General features: G+C 42.4%; 1 protein-coding gene across 1 annotated transcript; it reads left to right on the top strand.

Annotated features, from left to right (window-relative positions):
* The first annotated feature begins 1,330 nt into the window (after window positions 1-1,330).
* On the top strand, window positions 1,331-11,625 carry MFSD6L (major facilitator superfamily domain containing 6 like). The gene is made up of 2 exons (XM_090060972.1): window positions 1,331-1,372; window positions 1,468-11,625. The coding sequence occupies exons 1-2, from the start codon at window positions 1,351-1,353 to the stop codon at window positions 3,387-3,389; spliced, it is 1,944 nt and encodes a 647-aa protein (XP_089917098.1). The 5' UTR covers window positions 1,331-1,350; the 3' UTR covers window positions 3,390-11,625.
* Window positions 11,626-13,596: the final 1,971 nt, after the last annotated feature.

The following is a 13,596-nucleotide window of genomic DNA, read 5'->3' as shown; positions in this document are numbered from 1 at the left end:
GCCCTTGGGGACTCGTGTGGGAATGGCTGTGCCTGTGGGCTCCTCCAGCCTGAAGGGGGATACAGCGGGGGGCTTCAATCTGGGCTGCACAACCTGCACCTGGACTCATGCTCCCCAGCCCTGCACACAGCTAGCAAGAGAGGGCCCAGGTCTTAAATATTAAATTATCATATTTGGAAGCTCAAAGTTATCATATTTGCTGAAAAACTATTGTACACTGAAAAATATGCAAATAAATATGCAAATACATCTTCTTATTTACTTTATATCACTCGGTATAAGTTGCTAGTGAGTGAGTGAGAACTGGATTATCAAAGTGGAAACTTTTCTTTCTGGGAAGTAACAATAAGAAAGTGACAAAAGAAGCCAAAAGTCAGCTGAGACTCCCTGACAATGACCTGGGTTTTGTATATGCTGCATCAATGAGCTGCTTCAAAAATTATTGTACATTTTTTCAGGTATCCCGGTTGTAGCTGTATTAGTCTAGAGACAAAAGGAATCATAAGTCATGGCACAAGTAATATCTTCTATTAAGCCAACTAGATTTTTGCAACAAAAACGTTACTTGCACGCTTTTGGGCGCAAATGCCCTTCTTCAGGCAAAGGAGAAAAGATTGTAAAAGTTGCCCTAGGTAGAAATGAAAGTTCATATTTCATAGGAGGGCTGAAGGTGTGGTAAAATCTCTTGGGTTGTTTGGAGCAGGGATGTATTTGGTCTGAGACAAAAAGAAATACAAAACTCTAGAGCTCTTGGTTCAGAGTTGGTCTTGTATTAGACCAGCTGAGAAATCACACAAAAAAAATCATCTTTTTTTCTGCAAGCTTTCAGGCACACGCGCCCTTCCTCCAGCTCAGGGAAAATGAAAGATGGTCAAAAGTCCTGATAGGTAGAAAATAAACTTCATTTTTGCACACCTTTTATAGATAGATCGATCTCGCTCTCGAGATATAGATATATAGAGATATCTCTCTCTACATATATAGAGAGAGATCTATCTCTCTGTATATATTTGCGATTTCTTAGTCTAACAAGAGGGATCCCGTCTGAACCCGAAGTGCTAGCGTTTTGCACGTCTCCAGGCCGAGGACGGATGATCACCCCCCACCCAGCAACACTGGGGAGCGGCAGGTGGCACCGCCCCCCCCGCCTGCAGGCGGCGCTGTCCCTCCCCGCGCCCCCAGCTGCTGGCCTCTCTGTCCCGCCGGGAGGACTCGGCTCTGTGGTGCGTCTCCTAGCAGCGGGCAGGCCCGGGGGCTGGGCCGGGTTCGAGCCGGGCCGGCAGGTGGCGGGGGCGGGGCGGCAGGTGCACGTGGCGCATGCGCACGGGGAAGGCGGCGGGGAGCGGGGCCATGAGCAGCCCGCGGCCGGCAGGTAGGGGGAAGGGCCGGGCGGGCGCGGGGCGCGGGGGGTCGCGGTGTGTGCCCCGCCGCAGCGCTGAGCCCGTCTCCCCGGTGGTTGCCTTGCAGGTGGCGGCGGGGGCCGGCAGCATGTGACCGAGGCCACGAGCACCAACCAGCAATGGGACGTGCACAAGGCCCTGGCCGTGGCCGGCGTCTTCCATTTCCTCCACGGCGCCGGCAACGCCTGCGTGGCTCCGTTTCTGAGCCTGTACTGCCGGCAGCTGGGGCTGCCCGCCCCGCTTGTGGGGATCGTCATGGGCATCAAGCACCTCGTGTCGTGCCTCTGGGCCCCGCTCGCCTCCTACCTGGCCAAGAGCCGTGGCAAGAGGAAGGTGCTCATCGCTGCCTCCCTGCTGGGCTCCGTCGGGGCTGCTTTGCTGCTCACCCTCGTCCCGCCTCTGAGCAGGGAGGCTCTGTACAGGTACTGCAACATCAGCCACGCGTCGGCTGGCACCACCGCCGACTTGGGCACGAGCAATGCAAGCGGCAATGCTGCGGCCATGGGGAACGGGGTCCAGCCCGCTGTAAGTAAGGCAGTCTTCCAACAATCGATTGGTTTTACTGATCTGCTCGAGGAGAAAGACGGAACAGTTGGTAAAGACGATAAAACTGCAGATCCCCACGTGGGTGGTGCCGCCGGTGTGACAACATCTGTACAGTTGAAACAGGTGGCACAAGAGCTTGATATGCCCCCTTCCAATGAAACGCAGTTTAACCAACCTGAACAAGAAATGAGCAGACCGGGCTCTCGGTTTCTGAAGGTGAATGATAATCCTGAGGAAAACTTTCCTATGAGTGGAAGCAGTGAGTTTTCTCTGTTTCAAACAAACCCTCGCCCTGTTGTTGGGACTCCTTATGTTTTTGAAAATCTCTCAGGACACTGGGAAGAAGCTCAGGATGTCAACTTGGAGCTCCTGCCAATTAATAACTTCCTTGACAGGGAGCACCAGGTTTTTCTCATGGTCCTGGGTGCTGTTGTGTTTTGGGAGCTGCTGGCTGCACCTCTCGAATGGACGGTTGATGATAGCCTTTATGAATATCTTGACTTTGTTGATGCAACTGACAGATATGGGAATCTTTGGATCTGGAGTTATTTGGGTGCCTCCGGAGGAGCCTGTAGTATTGCTATACTTGTGGATCAATTGGATTGCTTCCTCAATACTGAAATCTCCCGTCTCGCTGTTCATTTCTATGGCTACGCCCTGCTGATCACGCTCACCCTGCTTGTCAGCGTCTTTTTTCCCATACATGTTTCTAGGAAAACAGAGCACGTGAACAAAACTGTCAAAGCACTGAACCTCATTGGAAGTGATGGTCGAACAATTCTGTCAGCTGTCACAGTCTTCCTGACCGGGGTCATTGGATCTGCAGTACAGAACTTTCTCTTCTGGCAAATGCAGGACCAGGGCAGCAGTGAATTATACATGGGTCTCTCAGTGGCAATTGGACTAATTGCTGAAATTTTGCTGCATTTCTTCAAAAGCAGGTTGCTAAGGACTCTGTCAAGTAGTGGCACTGTTGCACTGAGTTTAAGTTGCCTTGCACTACAACTTCTATACTATTCGTTCCTATGGAATGCATGGGCAGTTTTACCTATTCAGATTTTATCTGCCTTCAGTAATGGTTCGTTATGGTGGGCAGTTAACATGATGGTTGATGATGTAGCCACTCCTGGAACAGAAAGAGCTCTGCACATTGTCCTCCAAGGCCTCTCCTATGGTTGTGGAGCTAGTCTGGGAAGTTTCACAGGAGGATTTGTTGTGAGCAATTTTGGCTTGACAGTTCTATACAGGGCATGCTGCATAAGTCTGATACTTTGGTTAATCTTGTTCCTTATTGTCCAATCCAAGCTGCCTCGGCAGAAAAAAATTAATTATTCTCGTCTCCTAGCTGCAGATCTCAGTGATGTGAGCGATTCTGATGAGGAACGGGAAAGGGACTGGCTGGTGAAAGCTATGAAAGATGAGCATTTCAGTAGGAATTGGTAACTTTGCACTAGATCTGTAATGGAACAAATTCTGAGTACAAAGATTAAACTGCTGGATGGCAAGGAAAGAAGTACCTAGGAATGGCTAGTAATTTTTAAATAATGGAATATACAGTGTACATATCTGCAACAAAAGCCATGTATAAAGACCATATTTTATAAATTGTTTATTTTCTTAAGATTAATTTATAGCAAATATTTGTAAGAAGTTTTTGCTTTTTTTAACTTGATTCAATTTCCAGAATTTAAAAGGAAAGGATTTTGAGATGAATGCTAAAATGAAAAAGACAAGTGTGGATGTTAGCTTCTTATCTGAAGTTTACAAAGCTGGAATCTATACTTTAGCACAGTTGACTTTGTTTTCTTAATGCTTATGCACTAAGGCTGCTGACAGACATGAAAAAAGCTGCACTTTCCTGGAAGAGGCTATACATTAGTTTGACCAGGCTCTGCAGCATTTGTATAGATCATATGCTTCAGCAGGGTGGGGTTTGGTACTTTTGTCTAATAGCTGATTCATTCAGCTATTAAATAAAAGCACAAAAAAGCCCAATAACCACCTGATCTATACAGATGTTGGGCAAGCCAGGTCTAACTAACATGGTGCCTCTTCTGGGTGTTGGTTTTGGCATGGGGCGCACAGAGTTTAAAGTGCTGTTTTGGAGTGCGGGGGGGTTACATCTGTAAGCAGCCTAATATTAATAAGATGCCATTTCAGTGAGACTCACTTTTTATTGACCACAGACTATTAATGAAAGAAACTTGCGACTTGTTTTATTCTGTTTGGGACTCTAAAATCAATCTCACTGTAGATTGTACACTTTTGGGTTTAGTTGATGAAGGCAAAGCTGACAAGCCATTGCGCTTCCTATTAGTCAACCATTTTTTAAAGTGGTGTCTGGGACTGTGTGCTAAATATTGGCTCCTTCTGCCCCCAAAGCTTCCTATAGTTCTTCGTTATATAACATTATCTACAAAGACTGCAGGTACCCAGAATGCAATACCATATCTTGATTTGAATAGTCTCTGTTTAAATCAAAATAGAATGCTGCATACTGGGAACTTACATGATAGGATATTAGTTGGCCTAGCTGCTCCCACTGAATTTGATGGGGCTTTTGAATTCGGGGGAAGCAGACTTACATTGTCAAGTTTGGTGCTTTTGACAAGTTGCCCTTTGAGAAAGTTTGGGTAACTTGTATATTTAAATACACTCCACTAGCTATATCCTGTCCAAATGCATTTATAGTTCCTTGGGGTCAGTAACTCAGTTTAAAGTGTCCCCTACATTTGTCTAGTTACCTCAAAAGTATGGATTCCAACATATTTGAAGATTTAACTGACCTTACCAGAAAATTCATGATGGACCTTATAGGATGAATAGATCATGAAGTTTTATTGTCCTTCTAGCTAAGATCAGGCATTTATTGCCAATTTAAGAAATGTTTACTCTTTGGAGACTCTTCCTCTCTTGAAGGATGATGGAACTGAATACCTAGTGGGTGGCCAGCTGAGGGGCAACTGCAAGCAAAAGGATTAAATATTTAGTGCAGGTATATGTACTAGAAGTAGGGCTTGTAAAAGACCTGAAAAGAGTATGCATTTGGCATGGTAAACATTTTACCTATTACCATCCTAATTCAGGAGAAAGTGGCAGGGAACCAGCAACAGGGAAGGTAATACCATTAAAAGGTAATTTATGGCTGTTACAATTTATCTGCATGCTAGATAATTTCAATTTAGTTTAACTGTCTGCACTTCCTGGCATAAACCTACTTTACCATGAAGAATACTCTACTAGAATTGTTCTATAGATAGAATTATTATACTGCCAAAAACAATTTAGACTTTTTTTTTTTGATAGGCAAGATAATATTGCCACCTTGTAGGAATTCAAACAGAACAAGCTGAGAACAGTTTTGGTGTCAAAAGAATTGGACCCCAGCCCAATCTATCGTATAATACTTTGCTACTGAATGGTAATTGGTGACACTTAGCAGTTTTGGCTGAGGGTTTTTTAATTAAAAATATGCATCCGACTCCAGCACTATTTTTTGAAGGACAGTGTCATAGGCACCCAGATATAGTTTGGAAATAACTAGGTAGGTAGCATTTGGTCCAAAATTGGCCCAAATTTTATAATCAGTAGATACTTGTATTTTTAAAATCTAATGAAAATACATGGTTTTTTTCTAAGTCAGAGTTTGAAACCTAAGTTTTAAATGCACAGAATTAATCTGTAAGTGAAGCGGATACAGCAAGCTTGTATTGAAGCAGAAATTGTACTGATTTAACTATCTGTTTTGGTTTTTTTTTAATTATGTGCAACAGCTTTTTACATAGAATGGTATCACATTACAGAGTACTTTGTGCTAATTTAAATAGTATAGCACACTCTTACTTTGTTTTGGGAGTGTTCATGGGGCTGCCCAATTTTAGCAACATGGATTTAACAACATGGAATAACAACTGATCTCAGTAAAATGATTCAATTCCTATGTGTAGACCTAGACTTTCAGAATAAAAGGGATTTTACAAATTGAGATGAAGGCTGTTTAAAAGTAAAAATAAATAAATAAATAAAGGGTTTGAAGTGTCCAGTAAATTAGATATCTAAACTATTTTCACTTCATCACAGACCCAGTAGCAGTAATAGTAAAACAAGTTTGTCTACAACACGTAATTACAGTGTGTCGGAGCAGGCTTATGTTCTGGACGTGGGTGATTAACTTCCTTCTACTCTGGCTCATCTCTTTCGTTCTCCATTTCTCCTTTCTGTGCTAGGTTTTATGTGAACTGTCCCAGCCCTAGTGAAGAGAAATGAGAGTTTGTGAAGAACAGTGAGATATTCTCCCCCTCAGTGACTCATGTTTTTACAGCAGCCAGCAGATTGGATTGAGTTGTCTTTTACATTCACTTAACACTTTCTAGTGTTTTAGCTGTGATTCCCTTTGCTGTAGAGGGTCTCCCTCACAGCTTTGGTATTTTTTTTAACAAGTATAAAACATATTAAAGCCATGAATACCATTGGGACTGCAATAAAAATGCAGAGAAACCAAAGTGCCATTAAGTCATATAAATTGTGTCTTTTAACAAAAGAAGAAACCGATGCAATGTACTGATGTGTTTCCAAGCCCAGCCGTGTCAATAACATAGAGTTGGATCATTTAATATATGCTAATGCCAAAATGCAGTAGTGAAAAACTTCTGCAAAATGTTTCTCTGTTGTATTATTTTTTTTTAATCGTATAAGGCAGTGGGTGTGTGGAATAAGTAACTGTAAAGCTCTGGAGCAAACTTCCACCATTTACTTCTAGAACTATTTTTTTTCTGTCAGTTGGAAAGTTGAGCTGGGTGCTTTCCTTCTTACATATCACCATGCTTTCTAATCAAGCATTTATATTTTTAGTGAAGGGAATGACTGTAATTATGAACACTTCTGGAATTGATAGATGAGAAGGAAGAGACTTCAGCCCTCAACATAACTCTGCCGGTCCTACAGGACTAATGGGAGTAAAAGCATAAACACTGGCTTTTCTGCTTATATCTGTATTAGAAAGCTTGCAATAGTATAACTAAGTCAACTTGAATCATTGCAGGCCCCTAATAAATAGTTGAAACCAGTTTAAATTGTGCTTTAATTGGTTTACATGCATCTATATGAGAAGTTTGTATTGCTTTAATTGGATCAGGTTTAGTGGACAGTGCCTCTGTTATTAAAATTAGCAGATCAATGAAATAAGTGTCATTTTTACATATTCACTTTTCTGGCCATAACTAAACTATAAAACAAGCAGAATGCTGTCATTCTGATTCAGCTAAACCAGAATCTGGAATAACTGACTTCATTATCTCCTTTATTTGTTTTTTTTATCACTGAAACCACAGCCTTGTGCAACATTTCCATTGGTGTTTTATAAAAAATAACGACCTGTAACTAGGACTGTGGAAAGCAGTAGGATTGTGCAGACTTTTCCTTCCAGTTCTAGCCATGGGAGTGGTTCACATCCTCTTGAGTGCTGTTTGGAGTTTAAGATTCCAGGGGAACCACTGTTTCTAAGCACAAGTTGTATGAAACAAGCAATCCAGTGAAATTGCAATTTCCTTGTATGCTCCAAATGGTAAGAATCATCCTAGGTTGAACTTCTGGAGACATAGGAATCATTTCTAAGTGTTCATGGAATTCAACAAATCTTTCCACAAAGCTGATTTCATTGTTTAGTTAGTAATGAAATCTAGTCAGGTGAATTTCTAGAGAGGATTTTGGTGTTTGCATTAAATGCTCAGCCATACTTTGAAATAAATAGGTCTCATCTAGTCCTTTTGTTAGATGGTTCAATTTAATATGTATTTTTCCAAGAATGGTAAGGTTATTATTTTAAGTAGCAGTACATGACAAATAGGAATCTTTGCAGGTACCAAATCTTAAAAATGGAACTTTCCTGAATCCAGACCTCTTTTGTGATGAACCATAATGTTCATAATGTTTTGGACATTATGTATATTGTCTTACTGTTGCTAAGGCTTTCCATACAATCCATCTGTAAAAATGCTTGTTTTTTTGCGGGGGGGGGGGGGAGGTTGCTTTGTGTTTTTGAAATCTGTACTGTCCTGGGAGTTTGGATGATGCATTCTAAATCAGATTGCAGTTTTTGGAATTGCAGAGTCTCTTGATAGAACCTGCTGCAACCTTTTAAAATCGATCCATCCTCAGCTGTCCCTTCTCAGGGTATTCGGCTGTGCAAACCAGTGTAGCAGGTGTTGGGGCTAATTCTGTCCATTTGGTTCAAGATTCTAATGAGAAGATAACATTGGAGGTATAGGAAAAGAAAAATGACTATTTTATGATCCAGCTATTATGGAAATAGGAATTTATATGTGATTTGATCAATCATATGAAGAATTTGATAAATAAGAGCATTTACCAAAGTGGCTCTCATTTGCACCTGCAATCTAATTAGTTAATTGGCTTTATATTTTACTATTGCTATTGACCTTGGTTGATTTAAGCCAGGGGTGGTGGAATTGATGCTACAAGTGCCATAACAGCTGCTTATAGAAAGATACCAAAATGGAGATAGAGGCTCAAGCTTCCAACCATGCAAGCAGCCTACTGCAGAGGAGGTATCAGGTGTCACCACTACGGACCAGGCTAACCCTTCCCTAGCTTTACATCTGCCACTGAATTGCTTGCCACAGAAAACTTTGGATCTGCGCTTGTCATGTAGAACTGTGGTTGTGAGGCCATAGAAGGGTTAATTTGGCTGTTGGTAGTGACACCTTTCTTGCAGCAACATGTACCCCATGCTCTGCTCGGCTTTCCAGCCTCCATTCCTGCATCCCAAGGTGAGAAATCTGTCAAGTATGCCTCTGGGGATGAGAGGCCAGATCTGTGGTAGGAGCATAATTTGTGACATGCCTGCCAAAAAGATGCCCACAACTGATTTTGGCAATGAAAAATAACTCCATTATTTTATGACTTGATGAAAATGCTACTTGACAAATAGAGAAGCACAGAAAATTGTTTTTCCCAAATCAGAATGAAAAGTCCAATCCAGAAAATATTTATATACTGAAAATCTTTCTCCCACTCCCTCACCTCTGGCAGATCAGTTCTGGTCCACTGATTTTTTTTTTCTTTTTTCTTTTCTGTTTTAATGCTTTTTATGTATTTATTTACTATAGCTAATCTAAATTTCTAAACAAAAAGTTACATTGAACCTAAAAACTGGAATGCGTCGTTTAAAAAATGTAGTTTCGTTTTAACATCTCAAACTTTTTCACACAGTTTGTGTTGAGAAACTCAAAGTTAACCTTTCACATGGAAAGTTTCATCGGTGGTGGTTTTAATATTTTCTCCCCAGACAATGAATTCGCAACCTCCTGCAGTGACAAGCATTTATTCTATAGCACTTCCACAACAATAAGATTGCAGCTCCTTGTTAAACTCCTGTAACAGAGCTGGTAGAATCTGAATGTAGAAACACAGATTTTCCAGGTAGTCACCACTACCTTATGTTGCCAAGCAACATATCTGTATATAATGAAGGAAGCTTAATAATGTTAATGGAGTTGGTATTGAATGGTTCAGCTATCAAAACTATGGAAGCACTTCAGTTTTTGTATTTTTGTTGTGTGCCTTAGAGCTATATAAAGTTTCTTACAATCTACTCAAACTGCCTTCTAAAGAGCTCAAATGAGTGTGTGTCTTAATGTTTTTCAACCTGCAGTTTAATCTTTTTGTAATTTGCCAGGACATTTCAAGTAGTATGGACACTATATTATAGCTTACTTGCCTTGGGCAGAATGTTTTTTATAATCCTTTAATGTATGTATACTTTTCATTATGGATACATCTCTTTTTCTCTGTGCATGGTTACTTCTGTAAAAAGCAGTATTTTTGCTCTTAAGAAATACTCCTCTATGACTTGGAAGTGTTGCTATTAGAAAATCTGTTCCTGCGTAGTCTTATATAAAAACCCTTTGAGAACTGGATCCATGAAAGACTTTCAGCTTATTCAAGGACTTATAGAGGTTCTGCATGGAATTAGAATGATGGATTTTGCCATGTGGATCAGTTTGAACAGGGCATGCTGATGTGTTCCAGTGATTCCAAGTACAAGTCAACGCATTTGAATGTAACTTTCTTTTATTTAGACCTATTCTTCCAGTTTTGCAAAGTGTGTTTTTTTTTTTTTTAATTTAATGATGACTGTGTGTGCAGCGGATCAAATTGCATGCTTGAATTGGATCATAAACCCAGCATGTAAACTCTGAACTTGTTAAATTACATCCCATATTCTTATTAGCATATAAAATAAAAATCTAAAACATGTTAAAGCCTCATTTTGCCCCACATTAGTTTCCAGTACTGATGAAAGCAATCCCAGAACTATTCCAGTCTCCCATTGATTAAAATATTTACACTTTTTTGTTTCCCTTGCAATACAGAATCAAAACAAATCTGAGGTGACTCACATTGAGAGCATGGAAATTCGTTTAATGGAAGATGTTTTTGCTTAATGAGTTGACACAATTGGATGCTGGGAGCTGATACCTTAATTACACATGCAAAAATGTTATTATAATATGCTTGATTTAAAAAAAGAAAGACGTCAACAGATGTTTTTATTTGCACAGGAACAGCCACTTCCTTCCTGCATGGATTAGAGGTGTGCTGATAGATCAGCGGCATATCAGATTTGGCACTGATAAAAGGAAAATTATCGGCAATTGGCTTTTTTTGGCTGGTTGTAGCTGATAAAGTCACCAATTAAATGCTGCATGCATGCGTGCAGCTGCTGCATGCACACAGCCAGGAATGCAGCCTGGGAGTTTGGAGAGCAGAATCCTGCTGGTAAGTCAGTGGAGGGGAATGGGTATGGAGGAGGGAAGGAGCATGGGGGAGCAGATCCCCCTATTCCTCCCCCAGGGACGCATACAACAGCGGGTAGCTACCACCCTTCCTGCGTGCCCTGGACAAGCTGCCTACGGCTCTGTCCCACTCCTGGGTTGCATTCCCCGCCCCCCTTCCCTTTTCTTCCCTACACCCCTTCTCCCCGCAGACTTAGGGGCCAGACACTGCCCTCCAAGCTGCTGAGCTGCATTCCAGTAAATTGGCTATCTGATTGGCATTGGCCAATAACGCTGGTTAATAATTAGCCATTGGTATTGGCCAAGAAAAATCGCTATTGGTGCACCCCCAGTATAGATATTTGGTTTGCCTCTTTAGCAATAAAAATAAACCTAAAGGTTCCCCTTGCACAGGGGGCTGGACCCAATGATCTCACAAGGTCCCTTCCAGTGCTAATGTCTATGAAATGTGTAAAAAATTTTAGAATTTGAATTAGTGTGTAGACTAGGAAGCATGAGAGATTCAGAACAGGTCATGAAAATACTGCAGTTGCATATTGATGAGAGAGTGTTTTTTAAAAATGGCATCAGAAATTGCACTGCTTGCTTCCCTGACTTTCTGTGCCAACACAGTGAGGAAGTTGTATTTGCAAAACATGAATTATTTAGAAAAGGAAGAACTGTTTGTGTCTACTGTGAATACTCGCATTTGATCTGCATAGGGTCACTATTGCTACTTTTCATTCTAGAATCAACATTTTTTAACATCTTCTATCAGAAATGGGTTACTGTTTTAAATCTTTGATTGAATGAATGACGAACCATTTCCCTTTGCTCCTGGAGATGTTATGAACTCTGTTTCATTAAATTACTGCTTTTCGGAACTTGGGGATTTTGGTCTGCATATGCTCTGCTGCTTTGTGGATGGATGCAGTTCTAATAGGCGTATACTCTGGGTGGATGGATTTCATAGATTTCATAAACATTAGGGCTGGAAGGGATCTCAGAAGATCATCAAGTCCAGCCCCCCACCTGAAGGGCAGGAAGTCAGCTGGGGTCATAGGATCCCAGCAAGATAAGCATCCAATTTCCTCTTGAAGGTGTTCAATGTAGGTGCTTGAACCACCTCCGATGGCAGGCTATTCCAGACCTTGGGGGCTCGGACAATAAAGAAAGTCTTCTTTATGTCCAGCCAGAAACGATCTTGTAGTAGTTTATGACCATTCGACCTTGTCATCCCTTGGGGCGCTCTGGTGAACAAACGTTCCCCCAGATGCTGGTGGTCACCCCTGATAAACTTGTAGGTGGCCATCAGATTGCCCCTGAGGCTGTGCTTTTACAGGCTGAAGAGCCTCATAGATGTCAGCCTGTCATCATAAGGTCTGCTTTCCCAACCTCTGATCATGTGTGCGGCTCTTCTCTAGACTCGCAAGCTTCTCCACATCCTTTTATTTTTGTGGGGCCCAAAACTGGACGCAGTACTCCAGCTGCGGCCTCACCAAGGCCGAGTACAACGGGAGAATGACACCCTGGGATTTGCTTGAGAAGCATCTATGGATGCAAGCCAGCATTTTGCTTGATTTACTAGCTGCAGCATCACATTGCAGGTTCATGTTCATCTTGTGGTCAATAATGACCCCCAAGTCCCTTTCATCTGTAGTGCTAGCCAGCGTAGCACTGCTGAGCCTATAAGGATGCTGCAGGTTTTTCTTCCCAAGGTGGAGAACCTTGCATTTTTTCGGTGTTAAACACCATCAGGTTCTCGTCCACCCATTTGCTGAGCCTGTCCAGGTCAGCCTGGATCGCCCACCTGTCTTCTGGTGTAGATGCTTTGTCCCAAAGTTTGCTGTCATCAGCGAGCTTGGCCCATCCGCTTCTGACTCCAGTGTCATTAATGAAGATGTTGAACAATATGAGTCCAAGCACAGAGCCTTGGGGGACCCCACTGGTCACAGGACACCACGATGAGTGACTTCCATCTATTACCACCCTCTGGGTCCGACCACAGAGCCCATTTCCCAGCCAGTGGATTGTGGTGGCCCCAAGGCCATAATTGGCTAGTTTCACCAAGAGGTGATCATGGGATACGAAATCAAAGTTTTTTTTGAAGTCAAGATATATGACATCAATCTCATCTCCCTTGTCCAGGTGATGGGTCACCTGGTCATAAAAGGAAAGGAGATTGATCAAGCAAGACCTACCTGCAACAAACCCATGCTAGCTATCCTTCAGGATGTTGGTGTCGGCCAGTCCATTAAGGATGACCTCTTTAATAAACTCTTCTAAGATCTTCTCCGGAATAGAGGTCAGGCTGATGGGCCTATAGTTAGCTGGATCCACTTTCCTCCCTTTTTTGAAGATAGGTACCACATTGGCCTTATTCCAGACTTTGGGCACTTCACCAGAGAGCCAGGAATTCTCAAAGATCCATGCCAGGGGCTGAGCTATGATGCTCGCCAGCTCCTTGAGTACCCTGGGGTGTAGATTGTCAGGGCCGGCTGACTTGAAGGTATCCAGCATCTCAAGGTGTTCCTTCATGAGGTCAGCATTGATGGAGGGCAGGGGATCTCCCTCACCCGGATCTCCCTGTCCCGTAGCAGGCATGGGCATCCCATGGCACTGATGAAAGACCAACACAAAGTACCCATTTAATAGGTTGGCTTTTTCCTGGGCGTCAGTTGTCAGTTGCCCCATCTGGTTTAGCAGGGGTCCAACGTTGCCCTTGCTTTTCCTCCGGCTCCCCACATATCTGAAAAAGGACTTTTTATTGTCCTTGATGCTTGAAGCTATTTGGAGTTCAGTTGCAGCCTTGGCTTTCCTGGCTTGCTCCATGCAGGACCAGACCAGTGTAGAAT

This window comes from Crocodylus siamensis, chromosome 8 (assembly GCF_052110815.1).
Source record: "Crocodylus siamensis isolate JL-2025a chromosome 8, ASM5211081v1, whole genome shotgun sequence".
NCBI classification, from domain to species: domain Eukaryota; kingdom Metazoa; phylum Chordata; order Crocodylia; family Crocodylidae; genus Crocodylus; species Crocodylus siamensis.
Note: the sequence above shows the minus strand (reverse complement) of the source record. Positions and strands in the feature narration are given on the sequence as shown.